This window comes from Erpetoichthys calabaricus, chromosome 9 (assembly GCF_900747795.2).
Source record: "Erpetoichthys calabaricus chromosome 9, fErpCal1.3, whole genome shotgun sequence".
NCBI classification, from domain to species: domain Eukaryota; kingdom Metazoa; phylum Chordata; class Cladistia; order Polypteriformes; family Polypteridae; genus Erpetoichthys; species Erpetoichthys calabaricus.
Genome location: NC_041402.2, coordinates 175,939,904 through 175,954,987, shown reverse-complemented (window position 1 = coordinate 175,954,987; position 15,084 = coordinate 175,939,904). Strand labels below are relative to the sequence as shown.

At 41.1% G+C, this 15,084-nt stretch overlaps 1 protein-coding gene across 3 annotated transcripts in view; it reads right to left on the bottom strand.

Annotated features, from left to right (window-relative positions):
• The window catches only part of pou2f3 (POU class 2 homeobox 3), a 64,605-nt gene extending 49,962 nt beyond the window's left edge, over positions 1–14,643 (bottom strand). The window contains exons 1-2 of one of the 3 annotated variants that reach the window (XM_028808415.2): positions 14,620–14,643; positions 3,902–3,961 (exon numbers count right to left, since the gene is read on the bottom strand). In XM_028808415.2, coding sequence (XP_028664248.1) covers positions 3,902–3,950 — 49 coding nt within the window. In that variant the 5' untranslated portion in view covers positions 3,951–3,961; positions 14,620–14,643. Of the gene's footprint in view, positions 1–3,901; positions 3,962–4,187; positions 4,540–14,619 lie in introns of those variants that run through there. The other 2 variants (XM_051932144.1, XM_028808414.2) reach the window with 2 other exon arrangements.
• Positions 14,644–15,084: the final 441 nt, after the last annotated feature.

Sequence of the window (15,084 nt, the reverse complement as noted above, 5' to 3'; positions counted from 1 at the left end):
CGGGACAGAAGGCTCGTATGGCTGTAGTAGTTCTTGAGGATGAGAGTCCGTTTGAAGTATCGCTAAAAGGAGCAATAGCGAGAAAAAAATAATACTAAAGAGGATGAGTTTCTGTTTTTACAGTGATATTTCTCTCCACCCGCTCTTCACTGCCTTTTCATTTAAATGATTCATTTTGTGTGTGTCAAAACAATTCAGGCTAAGCAAACAGAGGAACTCCAAGTTCTCCTTTTCAGGAGACATCTCTCAAATTCAGTTCCAGTTTGCCCAACTGTGAATTCTATTGGAGAAAACAAAAGAACTATTCGCTATTTCAAACTATACGGTAACAGAAAATACACGAATGAAATATAATAATGGCCAAGTAAAACTTATGACCTAAAGGTAATATTACAGGTTACATCCGACATCGAATCGATACTTTTCAAAAGGGATCTTGCACTGGAATATCCGGTTCAGCGCCCCCGGTTTTTAAAAGAGACAGTTGGTTTAAACGCATTAAGAACTCCACACAATGGCGGGCGCCAGCGTTGTAAACGGAACACCCAAAAGTCAACATGGCGTCAACACACCAAAGTGCGCCTTTCGACTTGTGTTCAGAGAGCACTATGAGAGACCGAGGCAGACTACTGTCGGATAAGATGGCTTTCGGTGAAAAGCCACCAGAGATTGGGGCATTCAAGCCCTTGAGAGAAAGGCCACCGACATATTCGGATATTTGATCAAATGCGTCAAAAGGTTTTCATTCAAAATATAGCAATGACTGCAAACAAATACAGCACTTCCTATCACGATCTGAATAATCAAGAAATGAATTAATCAGAAATCAGGAAATGAACAAACAGTGGAACGAATTCACTGATTTTTGCCTTTATGCAATTCATATCGTGGAAGCAGTCAATTGCCACCTGCATTACAGGGCAGTTGCCACCAGTTCCCGGTTCATAACGGATTAATTTGATTTCTAATTTCTTTGGACAAAAAGTGGGTATCGCTAAACATTTACAAAAAACTTAATTCTTGTCAGAGTATACGTACGAAAGCGCGTTAATATTCAGGTCCATATTGGCCTTGTGCGAGTAGGTGAGGTTATGGACAGGAACTCTTAAAACACACACACACACGCACATTTGTTAATTTGCTTAGACAAATGGGTAGCCGGTGCATCTTCCTACAGAATCGGACACAAGGCAGGAATGCGTTTAGGAAGGGACATCAGACACACCACAACACTCATAAAAATAAAAGGTGCCCTGGTGACTCTTCAGGGCGATGACGTAGGGGAACCTTTTCGGTTCCCAACAAACCAATCCACATGGCGGTTTCAGAAAGAATATTTATTGATTTAGATATGAAATTGGCTCTATACAGTAAATAACCATGAAGAGATGATAACTGATTAGAGAAGTAGCAACGGTCACGATTTTAAATAGACTGCATACAATAACACTTGCTAAGTTCAGGTTTACTTAAACTGTCTGTGTCCTACTAACTAGTCTACCATAAATGAAACATTTCTGCATTTTTCTACATACAGTACTAAGATTTTTTTCAAAGCACAAAGATCCCACGTCATATGCAACTAACCCGTCCCAGAGTGAAATGGCGTTATCAAGCAATAGAACCACACAACTCATAAAATGCTATTAAGGAATCATTCGTTCTAGAGCGATGCCATTGAGGAACCGTGTACTGTAAAGTCCAGACAGAACCTTTATTTATTGAGTTCTGCGTCAGATTCAATAGATGAACGTATGAAATAAATAACCGATGACTGAAATACCAACGGTACCAACAACCACGCTCTCCATACGTTCATGTTTTCTTGATTCGGTGTGCCCTGTATCCTAATAATAATAATAATAATACTATTAATAATTATTCATTTTATCTGTAAGGCACTTTACATTTGTAGTAAACCTCAAAATGCTACATAAAAAAAAATAGACAACAAGATAAAAACAAAAATAAAACAATAATTAGAGGCAATATGCTTTCCTAAATAGAAAAGTCTTTTAACTGTTTTTTAAAACGTCCCACAATCTGTTGTGTGCTCAGGTTCTCTGGTAGGGCATTCCAGAGCCGTGGAGATTTCTGTTTTCTCCACATTTTAGGAACCTCCTCAAAGCCCAAAGACCTGCAGCTTCATCCCTTCTCAGAATGAAAAGGATTGCTCTACGACGAGCCACTCAGCCATTACGGACCCTTCATTCTTAAGAGTGTATATACTGCAGTCGTGCACATCACGAGAAAAAAGTGCAATATGCAGGACATCACATCTGGAGAAAAAGTTCAAAGGAAAGCCTTTGTAGGACCTGAAAAGATTCCGGCGTTCAAAACCAAATGAATAACCATGATTAGCTAACTCTCATTTCCTCAGGATCTACACACACACACACACACACACATATCTTTACATAACTACAATGTTTATACAGCTCCGTCATAAGGGTGATTGTGTTAACATTTATACATAAACATTTTGCTAAAGGAGGCCACACATCTCTGCAGAATTAGTTTGTGTAATCCCCCCAAAAAGGCATCGTTAGAGGAGGCGGCTGTTGCTGCTCCTGCTAACAATAATAATAATAATAATAATTAATAATAATACATTAAGACTCCTATTCACAAGAAGAGTTCTTCACCAAAGAATTTTACTTTAAAACGAGTGTTTTTCTATTAAGATCATCTTATATTTGGAGGGTAAAAAAAATAGAACTTAAGTCCGTTAAAAATCGATTCCTGACATTTACATAAGCGTTATTTATACTGCGTACTGTACCTACATTAACAAGCAGAGTGTTCTGCAAATTACACATATAGAAACAAAGTACAGTTAAAAAACATAAAATAATAAACACACAACTTGTTGCAAGAACATATAATAAATATATGTAAATAAACACATCAATAAAAAATTTAAAGAGGTACTGCAAACTGAATTTAAAACGACAGCTGCCTCGCTACCCGCCCTGGATAAGTGCGTTAGGAAAACGGATGGATGGAAAGAGGACTAAATTAATCGTAGACCAGCTGGAAATGCAGTTGTTACTGCTTATTCTAAGAATGGGCTTACAAACGAAATATGACGCGTGTTTATCCTTTTCTTTCTGGTTTACTCAAAATGACTCATCTCAGTTTCAAACCTGTGCATCACCCTAAGCAATACGATATTGACGTTTTCAGCACATCAATGTAAAAAAGGTTAATGAATAAGAAAACTGAGAAGTCACGATGCTACTGTGAGGATTATTAATCTCACAATATTACTATTATGAACAATAATAATCGTCTTTAGATAGTTAAGACACAATCGAAAGCATTGTATTTTAGACTGGTATTAAAACAGTACTTTGAGCAATACTTCCAATAAAATCATGTACAGAATAAAATAGTATAGAAATCAATACATACATGTTCAACAAATGTTTTGAAATAAACAGTCGAGTTAATAAAACTTCACTTAACTTCACTGAACTACATTTATATCACACCAATCGGCTACACCTGAAGGAGCCTCCCATCGTTTTTATTTAGGCAAAACATAAAAAATTCGTAAATGCAAGTTCAGTTATGGAACGAAAATGGAGAAGGTTCTACAACAGAAAACATATTGATATTACATTTCTGTAGGGAAGACCTAATTTTAAAGTAGTTAAAATGAACTGCTGTTGATATCTGATGAGCGTCATTCACCGTTCTTCAATAACCCACCGATATTTACACAAACATAAACGTGACATTCCTGTGAGGAAGATAAAACTTTGCCCAACTATCATATCGAGTTTTGAAAATTATCATCTCTCAGTCAATTGACATTGAGTAGTTTTTTTCGCTTTCTTATTTAAACTGGTCTGCGTCCACCCTCGCCTCTCCTCGCCGTGCTTCACACCCTGCTTACCTGCGTGCTCGTGTCGGGTCTCCGACTGCTCCACTGGTTCACCGCTCATCTCAATAATATCTGCAATAATAAAAACACCTGATTTTACTAAAGGGTCACTTCTTTGTGCAGTGCCCTTCACTGTGTGTTGCAGCAGGAAAATTATCTTATTATTCTAAATACATTGTACTGCCAAATACTTTGCAGCAGGCAAATGCTGCTATAATATTCATAAGGTAGCGGCTTCCCCCGCGCCCCGTGACCACTATCTCAAACACCTTTTTTCCTCTTTCACCATTTCACTCACCTCGCCGGGTTAACTTGTTTGCTTTCAGACACGCTCGAAGACTTGGGATGTTTTTCTCCAAAAAGCCAAGAGACTGACAGCTAACAAACCTCTTGGGTTTCACTCTTTTAGCCGGTTACCTGTCGTCCGCGCGTTTAGATGTGTGTGTGTGTGTGTATGTGTGTGTGTGATGCACACGGGTGGCTGCGGTTTAACTTCGCTCACTCCGTCTATTAACAGCCAGTGTCGGTTAATGGATCCGAATATATTATTCAAATGATCTCCCTCTATGCCCCTCACCAGCACAAAAGTTCTCCTCCAGGTGGGTCCCCATAGAACTTCTGGAATCAGTCGCCATGAAGAGACTTGATTTGCATAACGTCGTTAGTAGCCAATCGCGCTCGAGTTCTATTTTGCATAAAAACTCGTTCAAGCTCACTGAAAACCGGAGCCTCTGTCTTCTCAGACTGAAAACTGCCCTTCTGCTCCTGATCTATTTTTATTTACAATAAATGCATTTGCATATTATATATATATATATACATATATATATATATATATATATATATATATATATATATATATATATATATATATATATATATATATATATATATGTATATATATATACCCTATGATGAGATGAGAGATATTTAATGGGCACTAATGAATTGCTAGTTTCTCACATCAACTATTGCAGAACGTAGACAGGAAGTAATAATAAGGAGTTGATAATTAAGGAAAAAAAGTACAATTATCTTCATTTTCATGAAACAAGGACGGTAACAGCTGCACATTTAACTGGGTTATCATCATATTCAAACACAAACTAGCACTATAAAATGGGCAATGAAATCAACAAAAAGCATGGGGGAGGTTGCCCCGCTTTTCTAGACAATGCCCAAATGTTGGCCAGCTTGTGGTCACCATACACAACATTTAACCTGGTCATATTATCAGCTTGGCAATGGTGCTTGCTATGAAAGGTTCTATTTAAAGATGACTGAATTTTATAAAATTAAACACATTTGCAAGTTGGAGCTCTGCTGCATCAGAGAGAAGACCTTTGGCACTTGAGCATTTTCTATTTTTTAATAAATATACAAATATTAGCCTATCCATTATTGCTAAGTGTTTGGCTTGCCAGAAACTTTTCCTTGTACACTATATGGCCAAAAGTATTTTGACACTCCTCCAAATGACTGAGTTAGGTGTTTCATTGTTAACAGGCGCATAAGCACAAGCATACAGCCATGCAGCCTCAATTGTCAAACATTGGCAGCAGAATGAAGTGCTCAGTGACTTTAAATGTGGCCCTTTCATAAGATGCCAGCTTTGCCACAGGTCACTACGTTAAATTTCTACTCTGCTAGATCTACCCTGTTCAATTCTAAGTGCCATTATTATGAAGTGGAAACATTGAGGAGCAACAGGAACTCAGCCGTGAAGTGGCAGACCATGCAGACTCACAGAGTGGGGTTTCTGAGTGCATAAAAATGGTCAGTCCTCTGTGGCATCACTCACAACAGAGCTCCAAACTGCATCTGGAAGTAATGCTGGCACAAGAGTTGTGTGTCGCGAACTTCATGGAATGGGTTCTCATGGTTGAGCAGCTGCACCCAAGCCTAAAATAACTGTGCACAATGGCAAGCATTGACTAGAGTGGCGTAAAGCACACCGCCATTGGACTCTGGGACTGGGAAAACATGTGGAGTGAAGAATCATGCTTCATTATCTGGCAGTCTGATGGATGAATCTGGGTTTGGTGGATGCTACTTCTGGATTGCATAGCCTTCTGTAGAGTTTGGTAGAGGACGCATAATGGGTTATCTGTCAGGGTCTGAGGGAGGCCCATTGATTTTGATAAAGGGTATTGCTAACACTACAGCATACAAAGACATTTTATACAATTGTGTGCTTATCAGCTTGGTGGCAACAGTTTGTTGAAGGTCTTTGTATGTTCCAGGATGACTGAGCCCCTGTGTACAAAGCCAGGCCCATAAAGACATGAAGGAACTTAAGTGGCCTGCACAAAGCCCTGACCTGACCTCTACTGAACACCTCTGGGATGAATCGGAACACCAATCATGTGCCAGGTCTTCTCGTCCAACATCAGCACTTGACCTCACAAATGCTCTTCAGGCTTAATGGGCACAAATTCACACGGACAACATTCCAAAACCCTGCGGAACGCCTTCCCTGTTATAGAGGTGACCAACTCCATATTAAACATCAATGGTTTTGAAATTATATGTCCAACAAGAACATATAGGTGTGGTGTCCACCAACCTTTGGCCATATAGTATACTCTTCACAACATGAGTGTAGTCTTTGAGTCACCAACCTTAGTATGTGGCATGCCTGCTCTCATAACTTTACTTAAGCCTTGGCCGTAGGGTCATCTTTTGCACAACAAGAAGAGAACCTTCTCTCTGGGGTGGGCTTGTACAAGTCTCACCTAAAATGAAAAAGACATGCCCAAAAACATGGAGCCTTTCTGCACTCTTATTAACTAAGAAATTGTACTGTTATCCACACAATGACCAATTGAAGACCCAGTGTGTGATGGATGGATTAACTGCCTTCAGCTTTTAGGTCTCATATTTTAGTAATATGGAGTGTTGACTTTTGAATAGCACTTTCAATTAATAATTGAACTCTGTAAGTGACAGTGACCCAACGAACCTCTCGGTCTAGTTAGATCTTTCAAGTGGTGTGGCCCCTAGTGGCTAAAGTGATGTACTGCAGACAAGAAGGTTTGCTGATCTAGTTAACAGAGTGTATTGCAGACAGCAGTACAGTACCTATGAGGTCAGTCATGTAATGCCCCAACATATCGAAACGCCCTCAACGTCAGTCATGTAACACCCATCACATTAGAATATGATTAACATTAGGGCCCCGTTATACTATGGTTAAGATTAGGGTTGTAGGAGGGTTATCTGAGTCAAAGGGCGTTTTGTGACTGACGTTGTGGGCATTACCTGATCTACAGTATGTCATAGGTATTACAAGCTGCAGCTACACCCTTCTCTATCTAGTGCTCACTTTATAGAAATGTTGAAAGAGCATCTGCTTTGTGGACTTAAAGTCACTTTGATATATAGCATGGCCCAGACACCAAAGTGTAAAATATTCTGACTGACTGACTGACTCACCTTGAACAATTTCAATGGGAAGGGTTTTAATTACTGTAATTTGAAAATAATGAAACCATTAAAGTATGAAAGGCAGAGGTGCGGGACAATGAATCCAGACTGCCCCCCCATGGGAACCTGGGTGCATAATGCATACAAGTGGTCCCTGCGAGAGACTGGTCCCACATCCAGAGCAGAGTTCTGCCAGGATGGGCCATGACCCAGAATGATATTAAACAGATTAAATGCTTCAGGGCAGCATGATGAAACAGTAAGTAACAGTGTGCTACATGCTGGGGTTTTCCGTCATTCCCCCTCTCATGTTCTCTGAAGACATGCAGTTTAGGTTTACTGGCATTCCTGAAATGGTGAGAGTGAGTGTGGATTTATGCATGAGCCTGGCCAGGGCTGTTTCCTGCTTTGTGCCCAGTGCTGTTCGGTCAGACCCTGGTCCCCAGTGACCCTGAATTGGATTAAGTGGGTTTGGAAATGCTGTACTGCTTTCACTGAACTTTAAACCACAAAACTGCAGGCTCGTTTCCTTACCAGCCATCTAACTCTGACATCTCTCTGCAAAATACAGTGGATTCAGAAAATATTCAGACCCCTTTATTTTCTGCACAATTTATTATGTTGTTGATTTAGTTTTCAAGGGATACATTTACCATTTTTGACCAAAATCTGTACTTAATAGTCCATAATGACAAAGAGAAATGCAGTTTTAAAAATGTTTTTAAATTTATTAAAAAAAAAAATAAAAAACTGGAATCTCTCATTCCAAGAGCTATCCAGACCCTTAATTCAGTATTTTGTAGATACCAGTTGGATGCAATTACAGCTTTTTCTGTAAGTCTCTATAAGCTTTGCACACCTGGATTTGGGTAGTTTCCCCATCTTTCTTCATGACACATCATTTCAAATGCCATTGGACTGCATGGGACACATCTTTAAACTGCCACTTTCAGGTCTCACCACAGGAGTTTAATGAGGTTTAAGTCTGGGCCTCTCATGGAGAGCCAGTGACTTGTCCAGAGGCCACTCAAGTGTATGCTTCAGGTCATTTTTATACTTAAAGGTGAGCCGTCGCCCCAGTTGGAGGTGGTGTGCACTCTGGAGGTGGTTTTCTTCAATGACCTTTCTGTATTTGGCTGCATTCATCCTTCCCTCAGTTCTGACCAGTCTCCCTATCCCTGCACCCTCACAGAATGATGTTGCCAGCACCAGGGATGGTATTAAGCAGGTGATGAGCAGCACCTGGTCTTCACCAGACATAGTGCTTGGAGTTCTGCCCAAAGAGTACATGTGTTGTCTCAATGGGCCAGAGACTCTTTTCTTCATGCTCCCAGCGTCCTTTAAACTGTCAAAAGCCTGTTACTTAAAGGTGGCTTCCATCTAGTCAAGCTACCATAAACACCTGATTGATGGAGTGCTGCTGATGTGGCCATCCTTCCGACAGGTTCTCCGATCTCAGCAGGAGACCTCCTGAAGCTCTGGCAGAGTGACCACTGTGTTCCTGATCACCTCCCTCATCAAGGCCCCGTTTGCCTGGTTGCTCAGTTTAGCCACACAGTCAACACTAGGAAGAGTCCTTGTGGCTCCAAACATCTTCAGTTCCACTCTGCCACTGTGCTTATGGGAACACTCCAAGTTTTAGAAATGGTTTTATCTCATTGCCCTGAGGTTTGCCTTACCACAGTTTGCTTGTGGAGACGTAGACAGATTTCCTTGCACTTCATGGCTTGGATATGTCCCAGCATTCATTGTGAATCGTGGACCTACTATACACAGGTACACGTGTGCCTTTCTAAACGATGACCAATCAATTCAGTTTACCAAAAGTGGACTCCCATCAAGTTTGCAACACATCTCAGGAAGAATTAAAGCAAACAGGAGGCATTTGAGCACAACTTGGAGTGACACGGCTAAGGGTCGGAATGCTTACATGTAGCAGACATTTCAGTTTTTGCCTCTTAATAAATTTGCAAGCCTTTCTGAAAACCTGCTTTCGTTTTGTCAAGATGGGTTATGGAGTGTAGATTGATGGGCAAACATGGCAAATACATCCATTTAAAATGAGACCTACAGCACAATAAAGGGTGTAGAAAGTGAGTCCACTGTAGATAAATAATTCTGTCAATGTGTTTGCACGTCACTTTGAAAGAAAGTTCTGCTCTCCATGTGTAGGATGCAAGACTGTAAAACTCAAGGGGTCACAGGTTTAGCACCACTAGTGACCCTATTGACTCACTGACCGACTTTGACCAAATGTCTTCCATGGGCTGAATGTCTGTGACAGAAATATGTCATTTTCTAGCTCCCTTAATCCAGACTAAGGTTGGGGTTTGGCGGGCTGAAGTCAATCCCAGTTAGCATAGGGGGAAAGGCAGGAACAAATCCAGGAGAGAGCACAAGTCCATCACTAGCCGAACACACACACGCACACACACACGCAGGGCCGGATTAAGACGAAATTGGGCCTGATGCTGCAGCGCAAATAAGGCCTATTTTTTCTCGGCATCATTGGTGCATGTGCATTCGACACTCACTCGTCTGTTTTCATCTGGGCCTATTTCAGGAAAGGGCCTAATGCTGCAGCATCAATAGCACCCACCTTAATCCGGCCCTGCACACACGCCAAGTTAGCGCAACCAGTTCACCTAACTTGCCTGTCTTTGGACAGTTGGAAGAAACCGAAGAACCCTGAGGAAACCCATGCAGACATGGGGAGAACATGCAAGCTTTATGCAGGATGTCAGTATGACAGAAATATGAACACAATTAAACCTTTACTGTCCGAATGTCATTTTTATCAAGAGGGTGGCACTGTGGTTAACATTACAGCCCCAGAGCTTTAGAGTACTGGGACCAAATTCCATACCAGTCCTGCTCTGTTTGAATTTCTCCATTATTCAAGTCCCCACATAGGATTTGTTTCTGCAGTTTCCTTCCATAAGAGTGTTAGGTTAACTGCCACTCAAGGCTGTTATGGACTGCAGTCGTGTTCACGTTGGTTTGCTTCTTGGCAGCTGATCAGAAAGCCTTCTTAGTCTGCATAGGGCAGTTGCAGGCTAAGTAGGTGGCATTGAGTTTAAGGCAGACACCCTGGATGGTACAGACTCCTGCAGCTGTCTACGGTGGGTCCATTTTGAGCTTTTAATTGAGCCTTGTGGACAAAGCAAGACCCAAACAGTGTCCAAGCTTGGATTTGAACCTCCAAAAGGACTTTGCACCTGTAAAACAGTCATGCTGACAACTGCATCAAATCTTTATACAACCATGAAACAAAAAAGACATGTTTAGAAAATAGCTGGGCATTTGCAAACTATAGATAGATAGATAGACACTTTATTAATCCCAATGGGAAATTCACAAATATATGCACCTACTGTGGTACAGGCACTAGACTAGAAAAAGAATAAAATAAAAATCACAAGGCAGCCATCACAGACTCACTAACCTGTTAGTGCTCACTTTATCAGCGTATGCAATTGTGATTTGAAAGCTGGTTTAGTAAACTGGGGCGCCACCCAGTGGCAAACACATTAAGCAGTAAAGAGCCGAAGCTTGTTGATTATAACAATGCTTAGACAGGTGACATTCCTATCCATTCATTAAGTTCTTGTCAGCTTATTGAATTCGGGTTGGCAAGGAAGGAGGCAACGATACCAGAATTGCTGTGCGCAAGGCAGGAGGAAATGGATGGCACCCCAGTCCATTACAGGCTTACTAATATGCTCAGACAATTTCAAATTGCCAATCAAGTTAACATGCTCATCTTTGGGAGTACGCAGGGTAAGACGCACAAGCCAGAACTCTGGAGCTGTGGTAACCAAAAGGGTGGATGAATGGCTGAAATGATATGGAGCTTTCTAAGCCAAATAAGCTGCTTGCACCTATGACTAGACAGGCCTCTTACAGGGCCACAGACTTAATATATCGGGTTGAACAAGCGATTTTGCCTAATCAGGTTCCAGTTTTTAAAAACAATTATGGTTTAGCGATTTAATCATTGCTTGTAATAAATGGCTGCTTCTTTAATACCAGTAACGGCGCGAATACACTTGACTTGAGCATTCCTAATTTTCATTCTCTTTCTCTGTACGTTTAGCATTCATTACCTCAGAGGTTGATGTGCTTGCTGCTTCCTGAGCAGCTCTTCTGTTCTCCTCCCTAGCTGTTTTCTATTTCTTTTCTTTCATCGGCGTCGTTCCGCTTTAAAACTGATTAAGTCAGTGTCTGTGTTGCAATTACTTAGTACATTTTCTTTAATTTTTCACTTAAGTTGGCACTTGAGGCAGACTTAAGAATGATTTAAGATATGAAGAGGTAGGGGAAGTGACAGCGGAGGTGGTACGGAATGAGAACGGCGCCCGTACGCACGCGCCACACGGTGCCTTGCTGGCCACTGCTGAGAGTTGATTCTACAATAAAATAAAATAAAAAGAGGAATAACCTTGGAGGTCAATCATCACCCCAAAAGCGGATAGTAGACGTCACGTAGTGTTTGTGTACCAAATTTCAGGTTAATGGTTTGTGAGCTACAGGTAATTTAAAATCCTGGATAGACAAACGGACAGCCACGGTAGTGTATTATATAAGAAGATTCCATACTGGTGATTTGCGCACACTTTCCGCCCTCTGGCAAAGTGGGCACCACCTCTCATTGTTCCAGGCTGAATTAGCATTAAAGACCAAAAACTTGACACTACTTGAATTAAACAACTTCAGACTTTGCCAGAAGCTGAAAGAATGTGGGATGCTCAGCATACCAAATGCCTGTTGGCAGCAGGCTCTCAAATCTGCAGGCTTCAAGGAGTTGCCCACGAGAGCGGAGCTCTCAGAGCTATGGGATCAACCATAGTGCCTTCAGAAAGAATTCAGACCCCCTGACTTCTTTCACGTTTTGCTAAGTTGCAGCCTTGTGCTAAAACCATTTAAAGTTATTTCCCCCCCCCTTTGTTAAATCACACACTTAACCTTTGCAAGTTTATTAAAAAGAAATAAAATATCCTGACACAAGTATTCATACCCCCTGTCATGTCACTTGAAATATGGCTCAGGTGCATCCCATTCCACTGATCATCATGGAGATGATTCTTCACCTTTGGAGTCCACCTCAAAATCAGTCAATTCAATTTATAGGACTGACTAGGAAAGGCACACAGCAACCTATACAGAATCTAAGCCACAACGTCAAAGGAACTGCCTGCAGAGCTTAGAGACAGAACTGTGGTGAGTCACAGATCTAGGGAAGGTGACCAAAAGGACTGTGCAGCATTGAAGGTGCCCAGGAGCACAGTGGTCCTGTAAGTCTAAAATGGAAGAAGTTTAGAACAACCACAACTCCTCCTTTGCCTGCTCAACCAAACTGAGAGAAGGACCTTAGTAAGAGAAGTGACCAAAAACTCCAATAGTCACTCTGGCTGAACTCCTGAGAACCTTTGCAGAGATGGGATAAAATTCCAGGAGGACAACCCGCATTGCAACACTCCACTAGTTTTGGGCTTTATGGCATCTACAGGACTCTCATACTATGAGAAACTAAATTCTTTGGTCTGAAGAAACCAATACAGAATTGAGATCAAACAGTTCAAAGTGTCATGTCTGGAGGAAACTATATACTGTCCATCTCCAGTTCAAGGCAATACCATTCCAACAATGGAGCACAGTAGTGGCACAATCAGGGACTTAGACACTAGTTGGAGTCGAGGGAAAGCTGAATAGAGCAAAGTACAGAGATGTACTTAACGGAAATCTGCTCCAGGTTTCCACTCTGGACTTTAGACTACACCAATGGTTTACCTTTCAATAATACAAAACAAAGACAACACAGGCATGGCAGTGGCAGTGTGGTGTAGTGATTAAGGCTTTGGCCACCAAACCCTGAGGTTGTGGGTTCAGATCCCACTACTGACACTGTGTGTGATCATGAGCAAGTCACTTCACCTGCCTGTGTTCCTGTGGGAATACCAAAAGAAATGCTGAATGTTATATCTCAGATGTTGCAAGTCACCAGCCAAATAAGTGTGTGTTATATATCTCTCTATATATAAAATCCAACATCTGTCTTTCTGTCTGTATGTCTGTCCACTTTTCATGAGAGAATTACTTCATGGATTTAGATAGTTTTTTTTTTTTTTCTATAATTTGCCTGAACATTCCAGTTGATTTTCCAACTTCTCTCATCGTATCATAGTTCACTTGCTGTGCCGATTTATTTGTACAAATTCGAGAGATACGCAGTGGGCCGAGGGGAGAGGGACGGGACCCTCCTCACTCACGCGCCAGCCTCAGTGCGTATCTTACATCCGCTTAGCTAGCGAATGACAGAACTGCTTAACGTATTTAGATTGGGTTTTTTTCTAGAATTTGCTTGAACATTCCGGTTGATTTGGCGACTTCTCTCATCATACTAAGAATCATAGTTCACTTGCAGGAGCGATTTATATGCGCTAATCCAAGACAGAAGCTGCGGGCTGTGGAGGAGGGGAGCGTGACGTCAGGAGTGGGGAGCCAGGCAGGACCCTTCTCACTGTCCTTTTTCACTACTATGCGGGCAGAGCTGCAGGGGACAGCTATAAATAGAGTGGCTTAGGGTCATCTATGTGAATGTCCTTCAACTGCCAAGCCTGGACTTGCACCCAATCGAGCATCTCTGGAGAGACCTGAAGACAGCTGTCCACTGAGGGTCTCCATCCAACGTAACCGAGCTCAAAAGGATCTGCAGAGAAGAATGGCAGAAAATCCCCAAATCCAGATGTGTGAAGCTTAATGTGTCAATCTTAGGAAAACTCCAGGCTGGGACCGCTGCCAGAGGTGCTCAAATGAAGTCCTGAGTAAAGAGTCTCAATGAGATATTTCAGTTTTCTTACAAAAAAAAAAGAATATTTTCTGAAATCTTACTTTTCATTTGCATTCTTGGGTACTGAGTGTTGCTTCATGAGGAAAAACAATGAACTTTAACGATTTTTAGCACAAGGCTGAAATACAATAAAATATGTAAAAAGCAAAAGCAGGGTATGTTATTAAAAAAAAATACTGTTTAATAATATATATGAAATATAAATACATATGTTCTCATGAATATAGTCAGTCAGTCTGTCATTCCCAATATATCCTAACACAGGGTCACGGGCGTCTGCTGGAGCCAATCCCAGCCAACACAGGGCACAAGGCAGGAACAAATCCCAGGCAGTGCGCCAGCCCACCGCAGCATTAATATAGTATAGCAAAAAAATGTGCAAATATACTGAGTATAAGAAATGGAAGCTAGTGTGTCCTCACCAAGTCAGTTTATTCACGTTCAATCTGTTTACCTGGAAAAAGCGAAGGCCAGCCTTCTCAATAAGTTCAGTTTATTTTGAACTCCTTGTGAGTCACTATAAAAAGAAGTTCAAGCAGGTAACTGCACAGGCATGCGTGGGCTTCAGTTTCCATTCAGATGACTTACATACAAGTACTGTGCTGACAATCAGTTCATAACTTGTGCGGTTTGGTCTATAAAAGGAAAAAAAAAAGCTTTAGAAACACCCAAGAGATGTCTACTGGGCGACATTTTCAATGGCAGGTTAATGTATCATTAAAATATACTGCAATACACAAAATTGAGAAATATCATTGTAACTTAAACTAAAATATATTGTAAGATATATTAGAACTAGAATTTACAGTGCAGGTAAGGTTTTCTAAATTGTATCTTATAGCATATCCTTCCTAGTATTTTAAAATATATTAAGAAGTATGCTTGTTTGGAAAATGTGTTGCAATATTTAAAAACGGGC